Source organism: Thamnophis sirtalis, unplaced genomic scaffold, assembly GCF_051295495.1.
Source record: "Thamnophis sirtalis isolate CommonGarterSnake01/CBP01778 unplaced genomic scaffold, rThaSir2_p1.2 scaffold_2, whole genome shotgun sequence".
NCBI classification, from domain to species: Eukaryota; Metazoa; Chordata; class Lepidosauria; order Squamata; family Natricidae; genus Thamnophis; species Thamnophis sirtalis.
In genome coordinates, this window is record NW_028261382.1 from 34,002,506 (window position 1) to 34,021,496 (window position 18,991).

The window sequence follows — 18,991 nt, forward strand, 5'->3', positions numbered from 1 at the left end:
CCTGTCCTACTGTCCCCATTTATTTAGAATAGAATAGCAGAGTTGGAAGGGACCTTGGAGGTCTTCTAGTCCAACCCCCTACCTAGGCAGGAAACCCTACGCCACTTCAGACAAATGGCTATCCAACATCTTCTTAAAAACTTCCAGTGTTGGAGCATTCGCAACTTCTGGAGGCAGGTTGTCCCACTGGTTGATTGTTCTTACTGTCAGAAAATTTATCCTCAGTTTCTAGGTTGCTTCTCTCCTTGATTAATTTCCACCCATTGCTTTCTGTCCTGCCTGTAGGCACTTTGGAAAATAGTTTGACTCCCTCTTCTTTTGGGGCAACCCTGAGATATTGGAAGACTGCTATCATATCTCCCCTAGTCCTTCTTTTCATTAAACTAGACAGACCCAGTTCCTGCCACTGTTCTTCATATGTTTTAGCCTCCAGTCCCCCTAATCCTCTTGGTTGCTCTCTCTGCACTCTTCCTAGAGTCTCCACGTCTTTTCTACATCGTGGCGACCAAAACTGGATGCCGTATTCTAAGTGTGGCCTTATCCCATATTCTATTGCATTCCATTCATTCCATATTCTATTCTATTCTATTCCATTCCATTCCACCCACATTCTATTCTATTCTATTCCACTCCACTCCAAGACCCTTCCTCTTCTTCTCCCCCCTCCCCAGCTCTGAACCTTCCAGAGACCCGGCCCAATCCGTACAGAGAACGTAACGTCCGCTTAACAGAAAGAATCAAACCTTGCCATAAACCTTGAGAAAGAGTATAAGGAATTTATTAGTAGTAAAAAGGGGGGAGGGGTACATTTGTACTACAAGTTGGCTTGGTGCTGGAGGGGTTTTATCTCCCCCCCTCCCATTTCCCCCTCCTCCTAAAAGAAATTGGATCGCTTCACCACCAGCGATCACCCTGGGGGAGAGGGTGGGGTGGGCTGTTTGTGTCGGAGAAGGCGAGGAGCCCCTGCCCCCCACCCCGTCCCCTTCAGGGTTGAGCCCTCTGTCTGGGCTCTTCGTCGAAGGTGCCTAGCCAACCTGCGGCAGCTTCCTCACCGGACTCTGGAGAGGAAAGAATTCTAGAAAAGAAAAAGGGGGGAAGAGAAAAAAAACAACTCAAAAAGAAAAAAAAAAGAGAAAAGAAATTCAATGGCGACGTCCCCGCCTAGACGGGGCCCCTTCCTGGAGGCCTCGGAAAGCAGCCCGTTCTCCTTCCGGGTTGATATGGCTCTTGGTTTCCATCCGAGGACGACCCGCCTGGCCAGCAGCCTTGGCCTTCTCATGCTTGACCTCTAAAAAGAACATTCGCCGCGGCGGTTCGCGATGGGCAGCCACCGCAACGCCGGAAACCTTGTCTCCCAGGTCCCAGGCGAGTGAGGGCATCCCCTGCTCAGCCCTGGGAGCGGACAGGGTCCCTGCAGTCGGCTCCAGGCCATCCCAGCCTTCATTGCTGCCCCGTCGTTTTCTTCTCCTTCTGGAAGCTGAAACTGGTCCGGCGGCTCAGTTTCCTTTGCTTCTGGGCCAGGTAATCCGCTCGGGCTGTGCTGGCCCGGGATTCCAGGATGTAGTTCATCTGGAAGGAGCGAGTGGGAGTGGGAGAGAGAGAGAGAGAGAAAGACAAGAAAGGAAAGAAGGAAAGAGAGAAAGAGAAAGGAAGAAAAGAGGGAATCAGAGAGAAAAAGAGAGAGAAAAAAAGGAAAGAAAGAGAGAAAGAGAAAGGAAGAAAAGAAGAGAGAAAGAGACAGAGGAAGAAAGAGAAAAAAGAAAGAGAAAGGAAAGAAAGAGAAAGACAAGGAAAGAAAAAAGGAAAGAGAAAAAGGGAAAGAAAAAAGGAAAGAAAACGAGGAAGAGAAAGGAAGAAAAGAAAGAAGAGAAAGAGACAGAAAGAAAAAGAAAGAGAAAAAAAGGGAGAAAGGAAAGAGAAAGAAAAGAAAAGAAGGAAGAGAGAACGAGAAAGACAGAAAGAGAAAGATAAAAAGGAAAGAGAGAGAAAAGAAGAGGAGAAAGAGACAGAGAAAGACAAAAGAGGGAAAGAAAAGAAAGGAAAGACAGAAAAAGGGAGAGAAAGAAAGACAAAGCAAGAGACAGAAAAAAGAGAGGGAAAGACGAGGGAGGGAGGAAGGAAGGAGATAAAGAGAAAGAAAGAGGAAGAAAGGAAGGGAAAGAGGGAGAGGAGAGAGAGAGAAGAGAAAAAGGAAAGAGAACAAGAAGGAAGAAAGAAAGAAAGAAAGAAAGAAAGAAAGAAAGAAAGAAAGAAAAGGAGGGCAAAGAAAAGGCAGAGGGAATAAGGAAACAAGGAGTTAAGGACTGAAAAATGGCACATAAAATCTGTCACTCAATAAAATAAAATAAAATAAAATAAAATAGCCATAAAGATAGTAGCAGCACATTCCATTCAATTTTTCGACCGGGGGGAGGCTGGGAAAACGAGTCTGGCAACCCACGGAAGGACCCCTATTTTCTACCCTATTGGTTAAGCCACCCGACAATGACTGGGTCAAAGGGGTTGAAAGTGGGGCACCCCACGCCCGCCTCCCGCCTCCCCTCGGCCTCACCTTCAGCACGATCTCGTTGACGGTGGCAGCATCGGACTCAAAGTAGAGATGCTTGTAATCGTGGTTGCTGAGATAGGTGAGCTTAAATATTGCATGACCTGCCGGGGATTAGGAAGGGGAAGAGGAGGAGGAGAAAAAGAAGGAGAAGAGGGAGAGGAGGAGGTGGAGAAGAGGAGAAGAAGAAGAAGAAAAGAAGAGGAAGAAGTAGGAGGACAAGGACAAGGAGAAAAAGAAGAGGAGAAGAGGAGGAGGAAGGAGGAGGGGAAGAAAAAAAAGAAGTAGACGAGGAGAAGGAGATGAGGAAGAAGAAAGAGGAGGAGGAGAAAAAGAGGAGGAGAAAAAAGTAGAGAAGAGGAGGAAGGAGGAGGAGAAAAAGAAGGAGAGGAAGGAGATGAGGAGGAAGAAGAAAGAGGAGAAGGAGGAGAAAAAGAAGAAATAGAGGAGAAGGAGAGAGGAGGAGATGAGGAGGAAGAAGAAAGAGGAGAACGAGGAGAAAAAGAAGAGGAGGAGGAAGAGAAAAAGAAGAAGTAGAGGAGAAGAGGAAGGAGGAGGAGACAAAATGAGGAGAGGAGAAGGAGAAGAGGAGGAGGAGACGAGGAAGAAAAAGGAGGAGGAGGAGAAAAGAAGAGAGGGAGGAAGAGGAGAAAAAGAAGAAGTAGAAGAGAAGGAGAAGAGGATGAAGAGGGAGGAGGAGGAAGCCGAGGAGAAAAAGAAGAGGAGGAGGAGGAGGAGGAGGAGGAAGACAAGGAAGAAAAACAATGAGGTTAGCAAAAAGTTGTATACCGTAAGTCTTTTGTGTCTACAAAGAGGCATTTTAACCACTTTTCCTGCCAAGTCTTTCCTTGCACAGCACCTCATTGGGGGAAAAATATTGACATGGCAGCTTTCCAAGCGAGATGAGGTCTGTGGTTGTAAATACTCCTTTGAAAGACTGTTTGCCAGGCCTGTGCCTGAATGTGAATGGGAGGAATTCCCATTTGTCTAATAAAAGGGGTTTTCTCTGGACCCGGACTCTGCTTTTAGGGGAAGCCTCGGTCGGAAGAGGTTTGTGTCAGAGACCAGGCCCTGACCCACGTTTCCCTTCCAGCCAGGCCGTTAAGAGGGCGCCACTGTCTGGCTTTTGACAGCTGACCCTCTTCCGAGCCTTCGGAAAACCTGGTGATTTATCTCTTTCGCACTCGGAGCCGCAGCTGACAGAAGCAGGAGGAGGAACTTTATTTCAAATCTTTGTTTTTAGCTTTTTGTAAGAGTCAGCCCTTTTTCGGAGGCCGTTACCGAATCAGGGATGTCAATAACGCTTATGGCGCAGAGAGTTAACGGGGGGGGGGGCTGTGGGTTCAATCCATCATGCGCGACACATCGCGCTAGCCATGCGCGCTCACACCTGTCGGGAGGGAGCGGTGGGTGGTCTCCGGCGCACCGAGAAGAGCGGGCTTTGCCGTGGTTGGTTTACACGCAAGATTATTTACACGTTTAAGCCAAATCGGAAAATAAAAGCTTACAAGGCCAATGAGATTTGCCATGCATGCAGCCGCCGTTGTGTTTGAGATGGAGAAGCACGGGTGGCCGTCCTTAAACGAAGCGACGCCAATAAATGGGCTTGGTTTGGGATTCTAGCAATTTCAGGAGCCTCGTTTTGAACTGAAAGACATTGGGTAGGACTAGTTGAATGAAAAGAAGGGCTAGGGGGAGACAGGATAGCAGTCTTCCGATATCTCAGGGGCTGCCCCAAAGAAGAGGGAGTCAAGCTATTCTCCAAGGCACCTGAGGACATGAAGCAATGGGTGGAAACTAATCCAGGAGAGAAGCAACTTAGAAGGAATTTCCTGACAGTGAGAACAATTAATCGGTGGAACAAGTTGCCTCCAGAAGTTGCGAATGCTCCAACACTGGAAGTTTTGAAGAAGATGTTGGATAACCATTTGTCTGAAGTGGTGTAGGGATTCCTGCCTAGGCAGGGGATCAGACTAGAAGACCTCCAAGGTCCCTTCCAACTCTATTATTCTATTCTATTCTACTATTCTAATTTTTCCATTCCACTTTCTTGTCTTGTCTTGTCTTCTCTTCCATTCCATTCCTCCATTCTACTTTATTCTATTCTATTCTATTCTGTTCTGTTCTGAATCCTTAATGAGAGCTTTCCCAAGGTATCTATTTTTTTGTGATGTTAGAGGTCTCGAAAATACAACAGGGGCCGAGACCTGCCCCACCCAAAAAACCAGCTACCGATCTTGTCCGTTCACAAGCCACATCGCTCCATAAGCACCCCGCTTCCCCTCGTGTTTTGGAAGAGATAATAAATAAACCAAATCGCACTCAGCCTCCTTCCCACCGTTGTCGCTGGCTCGCTCGCCATCCTCCCCATCCTTCTCCAGCGTCTGCACCTCATCAATCACCCCATTGTCTTGCCTGAGAGGCGAGCCTTGTAAATGTCAGACCCACTCAAGTCCGAGAAGAATCCGAACATGGCAAGGAGGTTTTAATTGGGCAGCGTAATTAAATGGGCGGAGGGGGAGGGGGGCGAGCGAAGAAGGGACGGAGAGAAGAGGACCCTTGTCGAAAGCCGCTTTTGACAGGAAAGAGACGTCTTGGATGACATCAGGGCTTTCAAACGGATGGAATAATAACAGAATGGCAGAGTTGGAAGGGGACTTAGAGGTCTTCTAGCCCAACCCCCTGCTTAGGCAGGAAACCCTACACCACTTCAGATAATTGGTTATCCAACATCTTCTTAAAAAATATCCAGTGTTGGAGCATTCACAACTTGGAGGCAAGTTGTTCCACTGATTAATTGTCCTCACTGTCAGGAAATTCCTCCTTAGTTCTAAGTTGCTTCTCTCCTTGATTAGTTTCCACCCATTGCTTCTTGTCCTGCCTTCAGGTGCCTTGGAGAATAGCTTGAGTCCCTCTTCTTTGGGGCAGCCCCCGAGATATTGGAAGATTGCTATCATGTCTCCTGTAGTCCTTCTTTTCATCAAACTAGACCAGTGTTTTTCAACCACTGTGCCACGGCACACTAGTGTGCCGTGACATAGTGTAAGGTGTGCCGTGGGAAAAACACCCGCCTATATTGAATATAGGCACAGAGTTAAATTTTTTTAACATTTTCTAATGGTGGTGTGCCTCGTGATTTTTTTCATGAAAAAAGTGTGCCTTTGCACAAAAAAGGTTGAAAAACACTGAACTAGACATACCCAGTTCCTGCAACCGTTCTTCGTATGTTTTGGCCTCCGATCCCCGAGTGCAAAGCAAGGATCAATCCCTTGGCCATTTCTTATGCAACTAATGATTGATTTTACTATTTTACCTATTGCTAATCTACTTCGGAAGGGACACGGTGGCTCAGTGGCTAAGATGCTGAGCTTGTCAATCAGAAAGGTTGGCAGTTTGGCGGTTCGAATCCCTACCGCTGCGTAACAGAGTGAGCTCCGGTGACTTGTCCCAGCTTCTGCCAACCTAGCAGTTTGAAAGCAGATAAAAAATGCAAGTAGAAAAATAGGAACCACCTTTGGTGGGAAGGGAACAGCGTTCCGTGCGCCTTCGGCGTTGAGTCATGCCAGCCACATGACCACAGAGATGTCTTTGGACAGCACTGGCTCTCCACCTTTGAAACGGAGATTAACACTGCCCCCTGGAGTAGGGAACAACTAGTACACATTTGCGAGGGGAACTTACTTCTTACTACTACTAATCTACTTCAGAGAGGTTATCAATCAAGACATCAAATGGGGAATTATCAGAAGGAGGACGATAGATTTGTATAACCAGTTGGGCCAAGTCAATCCTATAAATGCTCCCATTTTACAGATGGGGAAAAAGAGAGTTTAGAAACCAGCAGAAGTCAAATGGGGCGGGCGAACAGACAGGGTTATTTCTTATTTTTATTTCTCCCACATTGGGATTGTTTAGTTTCGAGGGCCTGCTCACTTCCCGTTTTATGGAAGGTTACGGACAAGCCTCGTAATCTCTCCCTCTCTCTCTCTCTCCCCCCCCCCCACTTTCTCAACTCCTCCAGACTGTTAACCTGATTTGCCAAAGGTTAAGGCCATCTGTTTATAGATTTTGTAAGACGGGCCCCAGCTAACTGGAAAGCGGGGTTTTTTTCTTTCTTTCCAGGAGAAATGGCAGGATATAAATCACTGTAATAAAGTAAATAAGGAAAAAACACATTTCCTTCTCAAACCCAGGCCGTACCTATTGGGGAGGGGGGTGTACCCTCACTGGTAATCGCTGGGATAAGAGAAAGAGGAATGCAGTGACCGGCATCAAGGTCTCATAAACCCAGTTTGTGATCTTAAATGAAGGACATGCTTTCTAAGAATATAAGATGCCTCCAGTCCCCCCTTTGCAACGGGGTAGGGTTCTTCTCCCCCTTTCAACAAGAGCTTGCAGTGAGGGTGGTAGATACTGGCAGGAGAGCATTTTATCCCAAGGAGTGGGAGTGGAAACAATCAGCTGGAGTTTAATCTCTTTAAAAAGAGAGAAATCCCCGTTCCCTACTAACACTGATGATGTTCCCTAGTTGGGTAATGAAACATTCAGAGAGCACCAAGGACCCCACAATCCTCTCCTTCCCTTCTTCTCCTCCTCTTCATACTTTTTCTAATCTTCTACTACTTGTAACAGTTTATATTTTACAAAAGTTCTTCTTTTCTACTATTTGCAACGTTTTATCTTCTTCTTCTTCTTCTTCTTCTTCTCTCTTCTTCCTTCTTCATCTTCTTCTTTCTCCTCCTTGTTTTTTCTTGTTCTTCTTCTCCTCCTCCTTCTCCTCCTCTTCTTCTTCCTTCTTCGTCTTCTTCTTCCTACTCCTCCTCTCTTCTTCTTCCTTCTTCATCTTCTTCTTTCTCCTCCTCCTTGTTTATCTTCTTCTTCTTCTTCTTCTTCTTCTTCTTCTTCTTCTTCTTCTCCTCCTCCTCCTCCTTCTCCTCCTCCTCTCTTCTTCCTTCCGCTTCCTCTTCCTCTTCTTCTCCTCCTCCTTCTTCCTCCTCCTCCTTCTTCCTCTTTCTCCTCCTCAAACCCCACTCCCTTCTAACACTTACAATTTTATCTACTTTGGTAATGAAAGAAAATAGTCCAGCTCAGAAGGGCACCAAGGAGCCCACAATTCAACCCTGAACTATAAATATTCTCTTCTCTTAGAGGAACACAACAGATTGTGACTTTTTTTTCTTTATCATTATCATTTTTAATGGGTTTGTTGTGAGTCACCCAGAATTCTTATTAAGTGCCGGGCGGCACACAAATTCGGCACATCGTCACGATGGTACCGCGTTCCTAAGCCCCTCTGCTCCGATCTCTTAACTCGGTCGGTCCGATCACAATCCCCGCTCGGTGGGGACGACAACCCAGGAGTACAGCGTGCGGACTTGAGTGTGTCATCAGCCCAAAAGCAAACAAATCCCCATCGGAGGGGGCTTTTGTGAGGTTATATCGCAAACCCCAGCCTGAACCGAGCTGGAGAAAGTTCTTGGTGTGTGTGTGTGTGTGTGTGTGTGTGTGTGTGTGTGTGTGTGTAGCTTTTTTCCTTCTTTCTTTCTTTTTTTCCAGGGCGAATTCAATGGGAAAGAAGAGTGATCCATGAAGTCGCATCTATCAAACTGTCGGTTTTCTTGGCAGCTCTGGAAGCGAAGGGAGGTTCAAAGGTTGCAGGGCAGAGGGAAAGTGAGTAACTCTGTGTGTGTGTGTGTTTGTGTCTGTGTGAGTGTGTGTAGGGGGAATATGGAGGGGGGGGAAAGCAAGCAGCCCTCTGCTTCGGCACTAATATGCCTCCTTCTTCGGGGGAAAGAGTGGCTCCTTCATCCTCTGGCTTTAGGCAGCTTTCATTAATCTTCTGGCTCTCCTCCTTAACTAGCCATGCAGAACCGCTCGATAGCAAGGCTCATAATGGGAAAGCCCTCTGCCTATTACCAGGTTAACATTCTGTTAAGCCCCGGCACAACAATGGAATGGGAATCGGGGAGGAAGCCTCGGCACCCAGGAGCCACCAGGCGGGCAATTAAAAGGACTGAGGGAAGGGGGTTGGCGTGGGAGGAGGAGGAGGAGGAAGAAGGGAAAAAAGATGGAGGAGGAAAAAGATGCAGAGGAGGAGGAGGAGGAAAAAGGAGGGAAAACGGAGGAAGGAAACAGGGGGAGGAGGAAGAGTAAGGAGGAAGACAGAGAAGGAGGAAGAGGAAGAAAAGGAGGAGGAAAAAGAAGAAGAGGAAGAAGAACAAAATGGAGGAAGGAAACAGGAGGAAGAGAGGAGGAAGGGAAAAAAGGTGGAGGAAGAAGATGAAGAGAAGGAGGAAGAGGAAGAAAAGGATGAGGAAAAAGAAGGAACAGGAAAATGGAGGAAGGAAACAGGAGGAGGAGGAAGAGGAAGGGAAAAAGATGGAGGAAGAAGATGAAGAGAAGGAGGAAGAGGAAGAAAAGGAGGAGGAGGAAAAAGAAGAAGAGGAAGAAGAACAAAACAGAGGAAGGAAACAGGAGGAAGAGGAAGGGAAAAAAGATGGAGGAAGAAGATGAAGAGAAGGAGGAAGAGGAAGAAAAGGAGGAGGAAAAAGAAGAGGAAGAAGAACAAAATGGAGGAAGGAAACAGGAGGAGGAAGGGAAAAAAGATGGAGGAGGAAGAAGACAGAGGAGGAAAAAGAAGGAGGAGGGAAGAGGAAAATGAAGGAAACAAACAGGAGGAGGAGGAAGAGGAGCAAGAAAGAAGGAGGAAAAGAAGGAAGAGAAAAAGGATGGATGAGGAGGCGGAGGAAGAAAAGAAGGAAAAAGGAGGAAAGAGGAAGAAAAGGAACGTGGAGGAAGAAAAAAGGAAGAGGAGGGGGAGAAAGGAGTAGAAGGAAGAAGATGAAGAGGTGGAGGAGGAGTAGAAGGAAAAAGCAAGACGAAGAAGAGGAAAACAGGAAGATGAAAAGTGAGGAGGAGGAAGGGAGAGAGGGAGAAGACTCAACTACCCAGGAGGAATGCTGGTCAATTTCCCGCATAACTCTTTACTCATTTATAGGTTTAGCATTTTAACACTTAGGTAGGATGGGAGAAAGATAAAAAAGAAAATGTTCTAGGATGCTACATGCTACCTGGGGTCGGGGGGTGGAGGGATCAGGGTTGTTGAGTGGCGTGTACCCATTCTGGAGAAATCACAGAAATGAAATCACGCCTGGCCTGAGAGCCTCCCAGATGTTGCAACCTCTGCACATCTGGCAGGCACACGCAGGGGGGGGGGAGCCGATCTAGAGAGAGGCCTGATGTGATGTCATAACAGAACTCTCTCTTGTGTTTTGATGGGGTGTCACATTTCGGAGGACAACGTTGGCTTCGATCAAAAACAGACCAACTCTGGAACGCTAAAAGTTTGGGCGTTCATCAAAGAAAATTAGCCTCGAGCCCCCCCACCCCCTCCCCATTACATGATTCGTTTGAAGTTTCAGCCAAGAAGATATGATGCTTAATGGGGTTGACCCAACCCTTTTTGGGCCAGTTCTAATGTGGACAGGAATATTTGGAGCTGTTTTTATTTCCCCCTCCCCCACCAATAATGCTAACGAGATATTAAGAGAATCAGATTTCCTTTAAATTATGCTTTGCCCGGGGATATAATCACATTAAGCTTATTATGTGGCTTCCTTAAGACTTTGCCTTATGTGTTCTTAATTGAGACAAAGGGGCCTCTTTCTGGGGGCTATACAAATGGCAGCTGGTTTTATGAAGGCTTAAATCTTAACAACAAGAGGCTCCCCCCCCCACACACACACGCCATCACGAATCGGCAAAATCTTTGGAGAGGGGGGGAGTCAAAGCAGAGGCTGATTTAAAAGATGCCCTTCGAAGAGGAGGCGGGTGCAGAGATTTGAATAGGGATACTCTGGCTGTCCGTAAGCAGTTTTGCCAAAGTGATTCTGTCGGAGGAGAGAAGGCAGAGCTGGGAGGGCGGAGTTAAGCACGTTAGCAGCTGCTTAGAATCATTGCGTTTCCACAAATGGTTTAATTCCTCTTGAATTCCACTGAGTCTTATCTGGTGCAAAATTGTTCTGACCGAGGCTTCCCAAGAGCATGAAGCCAATTCCGACAAAAAAACCCTGTTATTAATGTACTGTGAATTCTTCTCATTCACATCCAGCACATCCAGTAAATCCTCAAGGGAGGATTTACAGTCACAGACCTTATCTGCCTTGGAGAGCTGCTAGGCCGAGATCTGCAAAACTTGGCAAGGAGTCTCGGAGAGTCACGAATCAATGAAGCTAATGGTCTCCTGCAAACTCCACTCCCCTTTCGCTCCTCTTTTATTTCCTCTGGGAGGGGCCATTCACCGTCCATCTGTGGCCTTACTCCCAAGTCGATCCCTGTTCTTTAGCTGTTCCCTTTGTCTGGCAACTCTGCACATGCGCACATTAGGAACAGGCTCCAGCTGTTCTTCTGCCTCACTGACGTCTGACTCTGAAGGCAGCTGATAACTGTCAGACGGCCCTGCCCCTTCTCTGCCTCCGACATCAGAGCCTTCCCCAGACTCCAGGACTGGCCCATCTTCCTCCCCAACCTCCTCACTGTCCGAATCTGCTGCCAGTTTTGCTGGAGCCTGGCGGGCCACAACAGGGTGGGGGTAGTAAGCATCTCTCTGCCTCCATGCTTATATGGTGCCGAGTTCCAACAGAGGAGGAGGAGGAGGAGGAGGCAGCCCTGGGTGAAAGAATGCAATGGTCTTGATTTGATAGATGGCTGGTTTATTACGTTCAGGAATGCCCTAATTTGGAAAAAAAGATTTGCAAAAACCCTTTTCTTGTCTAGCTCATGCAGCCGGCAGGCTAAGGAAACGAGTTGATTTTCATCCTGGTGACTTCATACCTTGAGAGAAGGCGCCTGGTTTTTAACAAAAGAGCACAAGGTGTGTCTCCAGGGGGGGGGGGGGTTGGAATGGCACAGCCATCCGTTTGTGACACTTTTTGGCTGCGTACGGCGGAAAAGACGAGAGGGAGGACGGTGGTGTTACAAGAGATAAAACCAGGGGGACGACAAAATATATTGCAGAACTCCCAAAGCCTTTATCTCTCCTCGGCCTCACTCCTTCTGCCATAATTCATTTTCGAAGGAAGACCCGGGAATAATTTTTGATGTAAACTCCGAGGCAAACATCGATCACTTGGCTGATAAGATCGCCAGGCAAGCCGAGGAAGAGAGAGAAAGAGAGAGAGAGAGAGTGCTTCCTTCATCAGCCTCAAAACCATGAACATCCCTTCCCTCCGTCCAAGTTCAAAAGCAACTCGTGGGAGGAAAAGATCCACGGGGGTTCAAGCTTGAGCCGGCCCCATCATAGGAGAATCAGCCAGATGGGAGGGAGAGGGAGGAGAAGGGAGAGAGGGAGAAGAAGGAGGAGGAAGAGAAGGGGGAGAGGGAGAAGAAGGGAGAAGGAGGAGAAGGGGAGAAGGAGAAGAAGGGAGGAGGAGGAGGAAAAGGAGGAAAGGTAGAAGGGAGAGATGGAGAAGAAGGAGGAGGAGAGGGAGAAGGGGAGAGGGAGGAGGAGGGGGAGAGGGAGAAGAAGGGAGGAGGAGGAGGAGAGGGAGAAGGGGAGAGGGAGGACGAAGAGGAGGAAGAAAGGGAGAAGGGGAGAGGGGAGAAGAAGGAGGAGGAGGGGCAGAGGGGAGGAGAAGGAAGGAGGAGAGAAAAGGTAGAAGGGGAAGAGGGAGAAGAAGGAGGATGAAGAGGAGCAGAGGGAGAAGGGGAAGAGGGAGAAGAAGGAGGATGAAGAGGAGGAAGAAAGAGAGAAGGAGAGAGGGAGAAGAAGGAGGAGAGGGAGAAGGGGGAGAGGGAGAAGAAGGGAGGAGGAGGAAGAAGAGGAGAAGTTAGAAGGAGAAGAGGGAGAAGAAGGAGAAGTGGAGGAGGAAAGGGAGAAGGGAAAGAGGGAGAAGGAGGAGATCACTCAATTATTGTGGGACAAAAGATGGTGAGCCTGTTGCGCGGGGGCCAGAGGTGGCACGCAGAGGCCTCTGTGGGCATGTGCACCCTCACCAGCTTCTGGAGCACTAGAAAACTGCATGAAAACAGCCCAAAATGCCCCAAGACAGGCTGTTTTTGGCTGTTGTCTGGGCCATTTCCCGACCGTTTTGCAGGCCATTTTTAGGCCGTGTTTGGCGCTCGAGCGCTAACTTTTGGCGCTCCAACCTACACAGTTGTCTCCAAATCCCTGGAGATACCTCTAACGTTTGAAGTGGAAGATGCGCTTCAAAAAGTATAGACAGGAATCTGCTGTTGGCAGTTGCTCAAAGGGAGGTTAGCCGGAGAGGGCATAATTATGGCGGCTGGGGATTGTCTCTTCCTGCTCCTCCTCCTCTTCTTTCTCCTTCTGCTTCTTCTCCTCCTCCTCTTCTTCTTCTTATCTTTCTTTCCTCTTCCTCCTCTTCTTCTTTTCTCTCCTCCTTCTTCCTCTTCTTCTCCTCCCCTCTGCCCCTCCTCTTCTTCTTTCTCCTCTTCTTCCTCCTCTTCTTCTACCTTTTCTCTCCTCCTCCTTCTTCCTCTCCTCCTCCTCCCCTCTGCCACTCCTCTTCTTCCTCCTCCTCTTCTTCTACCTTTTCTCTTCTCCTCCTCCTTCCTCTTCTTCTCCTTCTCCTTCCTCCTCCTCTTCTCCTCCCCTCTGCCTCTCTTCTTCTTCTTTCTCCTCTTCTTCCTCCTCCCCACACCTCTTCCCCCTCCCCATGTGAAGAGTACCCTTTAACTTTCCAGTCATGGCTGGGAATTATGGGGCCCGATTCACCCATCCGGAGCTCAGTTGGGGAAGCTGGCTTAGATACTAGCAAGCTCTTATCAAGGCTGACTCTGACAAGGAAGGCTCAGGTGGCACAAGGGGGACTTGGAGGCTACGTCCAGCTGCCCCTTGGCTCCTTATGGGGGGGGGGAGAAAGACAAGAGAGCGGGGCTTACTTGGGCTCTTCTCTTCGGCAAGGTCGCAGGTGCACAGGAGCTCCGAATCGATGGAGATCGGCTTCTGCTTAATCCAGAACTTGGTGCTGGCTTTCTGATTGGTCACCGGATCTATCTCCACCTTGTCACCGGAAATACCTGGAGACCCAGAGATGGTCAGTCAAGGGAGGGAGGGAAACTTCACAGCCAAGGAGTGGAAGAAGCCAATGGAATGGCCTCTCCCCGTTCTTTGGAGGTTGGCAACATATTATAACCACGAATAGTAGAGAGATGTGAATGACTACCAACATCATGTGTGTATTTATGCTGGGAGGAGGAGGAGGAGAAAGAAAGGAAGAAGAGGAGGAGGAATAGGTGGCAAAGAGGACAAGGAAGAGGAAGAATAGGAGGCGAAGAGGGAGGTGGAAAAGGAGAAAGAAGAGGAAGAAGGATGGAGAGGAGAAGAAAGAGGAGGAGGAGCAAGAGGCAGAAGAAGAGGAAGAAGAGGAAGAAGGAGGAGAAAAGGAAGAGAAGAAGAAAAGGAGGAATAGGTGGCGAAGAGGACAAGGAAGAGGAAGAACAGGAGGTGAAGAGGCAGGAGGAAAAGGAGAAAGAAGAGGAAGAAGAAGAGATGGAGAAGAGAAGGAGGAGGAGGAGCAAGAGGCAGAAGGGGGAAGACGAGGAAGAAGGAGGAGAAAAGAGGAGAAAGAAGAAAAGGAGGAGGAATAGGTGGCGAGGAGGACAAGGAAGAACAGAAGGTGAAGAGGCAGGAGGTAAAGGAGAAAGAAGAGGAAGAAGGATGGAGAAGAAAGAGGAGGAGGAGCAAGAGGCAGAAGGGGGAAGACGAGGAAGAAGGAGAAAAGAGGAGGAGAAAGAAGAAAAGGAGGAGGAATAGGTGGCGAAAAGGACAAGGAAGAGGAAGAACAGGAGGTGAAGAGGCAGGAGGAAGAGGAGAAAGAAGAGGAAGAAGAAGAGATGGAGAAGAGAAGGAGGAGAAGGAGCAAGAGGCAGAAGTAGGCGGAAGACGAGGAAGAAGGAGAAGAAGACGAGGAGGAGGAGGAGGAGGAGGAAGAGGAGGCGCAAGAGGAAGAAGAAGGGAAGAGGAAGAAGGAGAAAAAAAGAAAAACCATCATTCTACTATTCCAACTTACCCAAAGAGCCACCCGAGAAGTAAATTTACTCCCCAAGAGGCTGGGTAATTTATTACAGATCCTATTATGGTTGGGACCCCCCCCCCTCCCCTCCCCTTCTCTCCGACACCACCCTCCCCACCGCAGCAACAACCTTGCGGGCGTCTCATTGCTTAAGTTACAATTACAAGCTTTCTCTGTTGACATGAGTGACCAAACCTCTCTCTCTCTCTCTCCCCCTCCCTCTCTCTCTCTACACTTTTTCATCCTGGCAGCTGCGCAGGGGGAAAAGACTTAAAAGTAATTACAGTTTTAGGTCATGAGTTACGGGTCAAGGTCAGCCCTGGAATAGGCAAAAGGAATCAAGAGTATTTAAAAAGCAGCACAAGGAGGGGTTGGAACAAGGCAATTCCTTTGTTTAGAGTCCAAATGTTGCCCTTTTTCTCTGCATTTATTTCTCTCTCTCTCTCTCTCTCTCTCTCTTTTTTTTTTGTCCTTCGTATTTCTTTATGACACAAAGTTTTTTTTAAAATTTCTTTTATAAGTTTTTAACTTCTTTTGTAAACAACGTCCTGGTTTCCCCCCCTTTTTTCATCTTCCGTTATGCATGGTTCGTTTTACATCCTATTTTCATTTCGCATTTCCGTCCTCTTTATTTTCCACCTTGACTTTAATTTCTTCCTAACATATAAACAATATGGGGTTTTTTTTGCCTCTCCAAGTTAAATCAAGTTTAACGTATCGTTTCCATCTATTATTCTGTTTTACTCTCGATTTCATATATCCTCAAATTAATTTTATACAGTTAAACATTTCACTTAGTTAACTATCCACAATTAATAGTATAGTATAATAATCTATACTATACTAAATAGAAAGACCAATTTCGTTGCATTTATTTTGTACAATGACAATAAAGACTATACTATACTAATCTATTTCCCTCCCATCGTATTAGCTATATACCATTGGCTATATTTACCGAATTTCATCCTATTCTACTAGTCAATCCTTTCCCTTCTTTCTTCCTTTCAATCATTTTCTCTTTATTCATTTCATTTTCATTTCATTTTATTTGTCTTGTATGCCGCCCACTCCCGGAGGACTCCGGGCGGCTCACAACAGACAAGGGAAAGGGGATAAATAGACAAATCTTTAGAACTTCACTTCTCTTATATTCTCTTCTTTGCACCCATTCGCCTGGCTTTTTTTTTCTTGTTCTTGTCATTTCTATATTTTTCCTTTCATGCAATAAATTACAGGAGAACAGATAAAACACAAACCCGAAATCTTTCTACTGGGAATAATCAAAGGGAAATATACAAAAAAAAATAATAAGTACATATTAACACATCTGCTAACTACAGCTAGAATAGCATTTGCTCTATGCTGGAAACAAAATAATACTCCCTCGGATGAATTAGTGATAAAAAAAAACCTTTGGATTGTGCAGGGATGGACAAATTAACACTAAAATTAAAAGATAAAGAAGAGTCGGAATATTATGAAATTTGGAACAATTGGTACAAATGGCTGCAAAACAAGAATAAAATTAATTAAGCCGGAAAACAATATATATATAAATATATATAGAACTGTGTATAAAGGTGTGTAAATATAGAAGCGAAATATTATATACATGTACAGGTAGGATGACATAACAATGTTGATGTAATGACTGTAAGGTGGTGTAGAAGGGGAAAAAAAAATCTGCTCTACACTCTATATTTTTCCTTTCCAATCTTTTTTCTCCTTTTTAATTCTCTTGTTTTAGTTACCTTTCCCCAATTTCTATTTCTTTAGAAGGAGGAGAAGAAATTTGGTCCTCTATGGGCAAAAAAACGAACAAATCAGAAGTCAGAAATGGCTAATGCACCTTTTTATTCCCCCGCTTCTGTGGCACATTTTGCCAAATTGATGGCAACCACACACAAACACACAAAATAAGATCGTGAAACCACCAGCTTTCGGTGAAAAGGAGGTTTCTTGCATCCGACTGCGTCTCAATTCTTTGCGGAATTTCTCCGCTTCTCTGTGTCTCTATCCAAAGCTTTCGTGGCTGGAGAAAGCCGAGAGGGGGAAAAAAGCCTACTGTTTTTATTTAAAATTGGGAATGGGCCCGGTGGGGATTTTAAAAGCTCGTCGGAAGGAAAGTGGATGCGTTCGTTGGTTAAAGGTGTGCATTTGATTGCTGGTTTTCCGTTAGCCTTTTGGGCATCCGAGTGATCAAAAACAGATCAAGGCCACATCTGTCTAATTGTCCACACCCAGCAAAGACGATCAGAAACAGCAGCAAATCTTATTTAAGTAAAAGGTAAAGGTTCCCCTCGCACATCTGTGCTAGTCGTTCCCGACTCTAGGGGGCGCTGCTCATCTCCGTTTCAAAGCCGGAGAGCCAGCGCTGTCCGAAGATGTCTCCGTGGTCATGTGGCCGGCATGACTCAACGGCCGAAGGCACACGGAACGCTGTTCCCTTCCCACCAAAGGTGGTTCCTATTTTTCTACTTGCATTTTTGACCTGCTTTCGAACTGCTAGGTTGGCAGAAGCTGGGACGAGTCACGGGAGCTCACTCTGTTACGCGGTGCTAGGGGTTCGAACCGCCGACCTTTCTGATCGACAAGCTCAGCGTCTTAGCCCCTGAGCGACCGTGTCGCTATAAAGCCACTTGTAGAAGCTTGAAATAAAGCTGGACTTGCTTCCTGAAATAAGTGAGCTGTATTCCGAAGGGACCACTCCACATTTTAGGAGACAATGCTGTAATTTTATTTTTGTTCTTCTCTAAATAGCCAATAGCTATGGCAGGTATGCCCATAATGGCGAGAGGGACTTGGAAACCAAGAGCAGAAGCTTCAATCTACATATTAGCTCACCATCAAGAAGACGTTGGAGAATAGTTCTCTAAAGAGCAGGAAACGCCTGGAAGGAAACAACCAAGCTCAGAGGGCACCAGAGACCCCACAGTTCTCCTCCTCCTCCTCTCTGCAAAGCCCCTTCTTTCTAACACTGATGATGTCACCTAGTTGGGTAATGAAATGTCTGAGACGTCTAAGGATCTCACAGTTCTCCTCTCTGCAAATCCCTCTCTCTTCTAACACTGATGATGTTACCTAGTTGGGAAATGAAATGTCTGAAGGAAATCAACAAAGCTCAGAGAGCATTAAGGAGCCCAACGTTTTCTACTTCTTCTATTCTTATTCCTATTCTCTTTCTTTCTTCTCCTTCTCCTTCCTCTTCTTCTTCCCCTTGCTCCTCTTCCTCCTCCTCCTCCTATTCTATTCTATTCTTATTCCTCCTCCTCCTCCTCCTCTCCTCCAGGTTGGATAAAAAGGATAGAGCTGATTTGCTAGGATTTCTTCTATAATAATTTCTTCTTCTTCTTCTTCTTCTTCTTCTTCTTCTTCTTCTTCTTCTTCTTCTTCTTCTTCTTCTTCTTCTTCTTCTTCTTCTTCTTCTTCTTCTTCTTCCTCTTCTTCTTCTTCCTCCTCCTCCTCCTCATTTTCCTCATTCTTTTCTATTCTATTCTATCATCTCCTCCTCCTCCTCCCTGCAACCCACTCTCCCTCCTAACACTGATGAGGTCACCTAGCCAAATGTCTGCAAGAAAACAACCAAGCTGAGAGACCATCAAGGATTCCCCACCCCACTCCGCACTACAAGTGTTCCTCTTTTTGGTTGCATCTCTTCTTTCTTGCACTGTCAGAGTGCTGGTTTGACACTGGAAGGAAGGAGGGGAAGGGGAACCTACAGCCCTGTTGTGTTAACCTGAGCTCCTGCAGGTGCGAAATGTAGCGTAACTCTCATTTGGAAGCTGACCACTCCGGGAGAGTCTGCCATGGACTAGGCCACCAGAGAAGCACATTTCAATTAATCAAGACGCACAATTTGTCACCGGGGGGGGGGGGGGCTAGCCCCCTCATCCCCCACCAAGGACCGTCTTCCAATTACCCGTCACGTCAAGAGCCCCAAAGCATGCCAGGAGTGTGAAAATAACAGGGGAGCATTAGATCCTTCATTAGAAAAAGAGTCTCTTTTATTGCATGTTTTCACTTCGGGGGGGTTTCATCACGAGCAGCTCAAAATCTGCATCTCTTCCTTGCAGAAAATATGAGCAGCAGCTGCTGTTCGGTCTTCAAAATTCTTGGTTTTTTAAAAAAATCCACAAACAGCCCAAAATAAGGCTGATTAAAAACAGCAGCAACAAGAACTGAAGACGCCTTGATCCCTTTATCACGCCTATCAACCAGATCCTTCCCTCCGGGTAATCCCTTTGATAGATTGCAATAGGTAAAAGGGAAAGGTTCCCCTCGCACATCGGTGCCAGTCGTTCTCGACTCTAGGGGGCGGTGCTCATCTCCGTTTCAAAGCTGAAGAGCCAGCACTGTCCGAAGACATCTCCATGGTTATGTGGCCGGCATGATTCAATGCCGAAGGCGC

General features: G+C 46.8%; 1 protein-coding gene across 6 annotated transcripts in view; it reads right to left on the reverse strand.

Annotated features, from left to right (window-relative positions):
- Window positions 1-756: 756 nt before the first annotated feature.
- Window positions 757-18,991, reverse strand: part of MAPKAP1 (MAPK associated protein 1) — a 116,541-nt gene continuing 98,306 nt past the window's right edge. For all 6 annotated transcript variants that reach the window (XM_087704729.1, XM_087704726.1, XM_087704725.1 and 3 more), the window contains 3 exons: window positions 13,448-13,585; window positions 2,552-2,649; window positions 757-1,569 (listed from right to left, as the gene is read on the reverse strand). In XM_087704729.1, coding sequence (XP_087560855.1) covers window positions 1,441-1,569; window positions 2,552-2,649; window positions 13,448-13,585 — 365 coding nt within the window. In that variant the 3' untranslated portion in view covers window positions 757-1,440. The remainder of the gene's footprint in view (window positions 1,570-2,551; window positions 2,650-13,447; window positions 13,586-18,991) is intronic.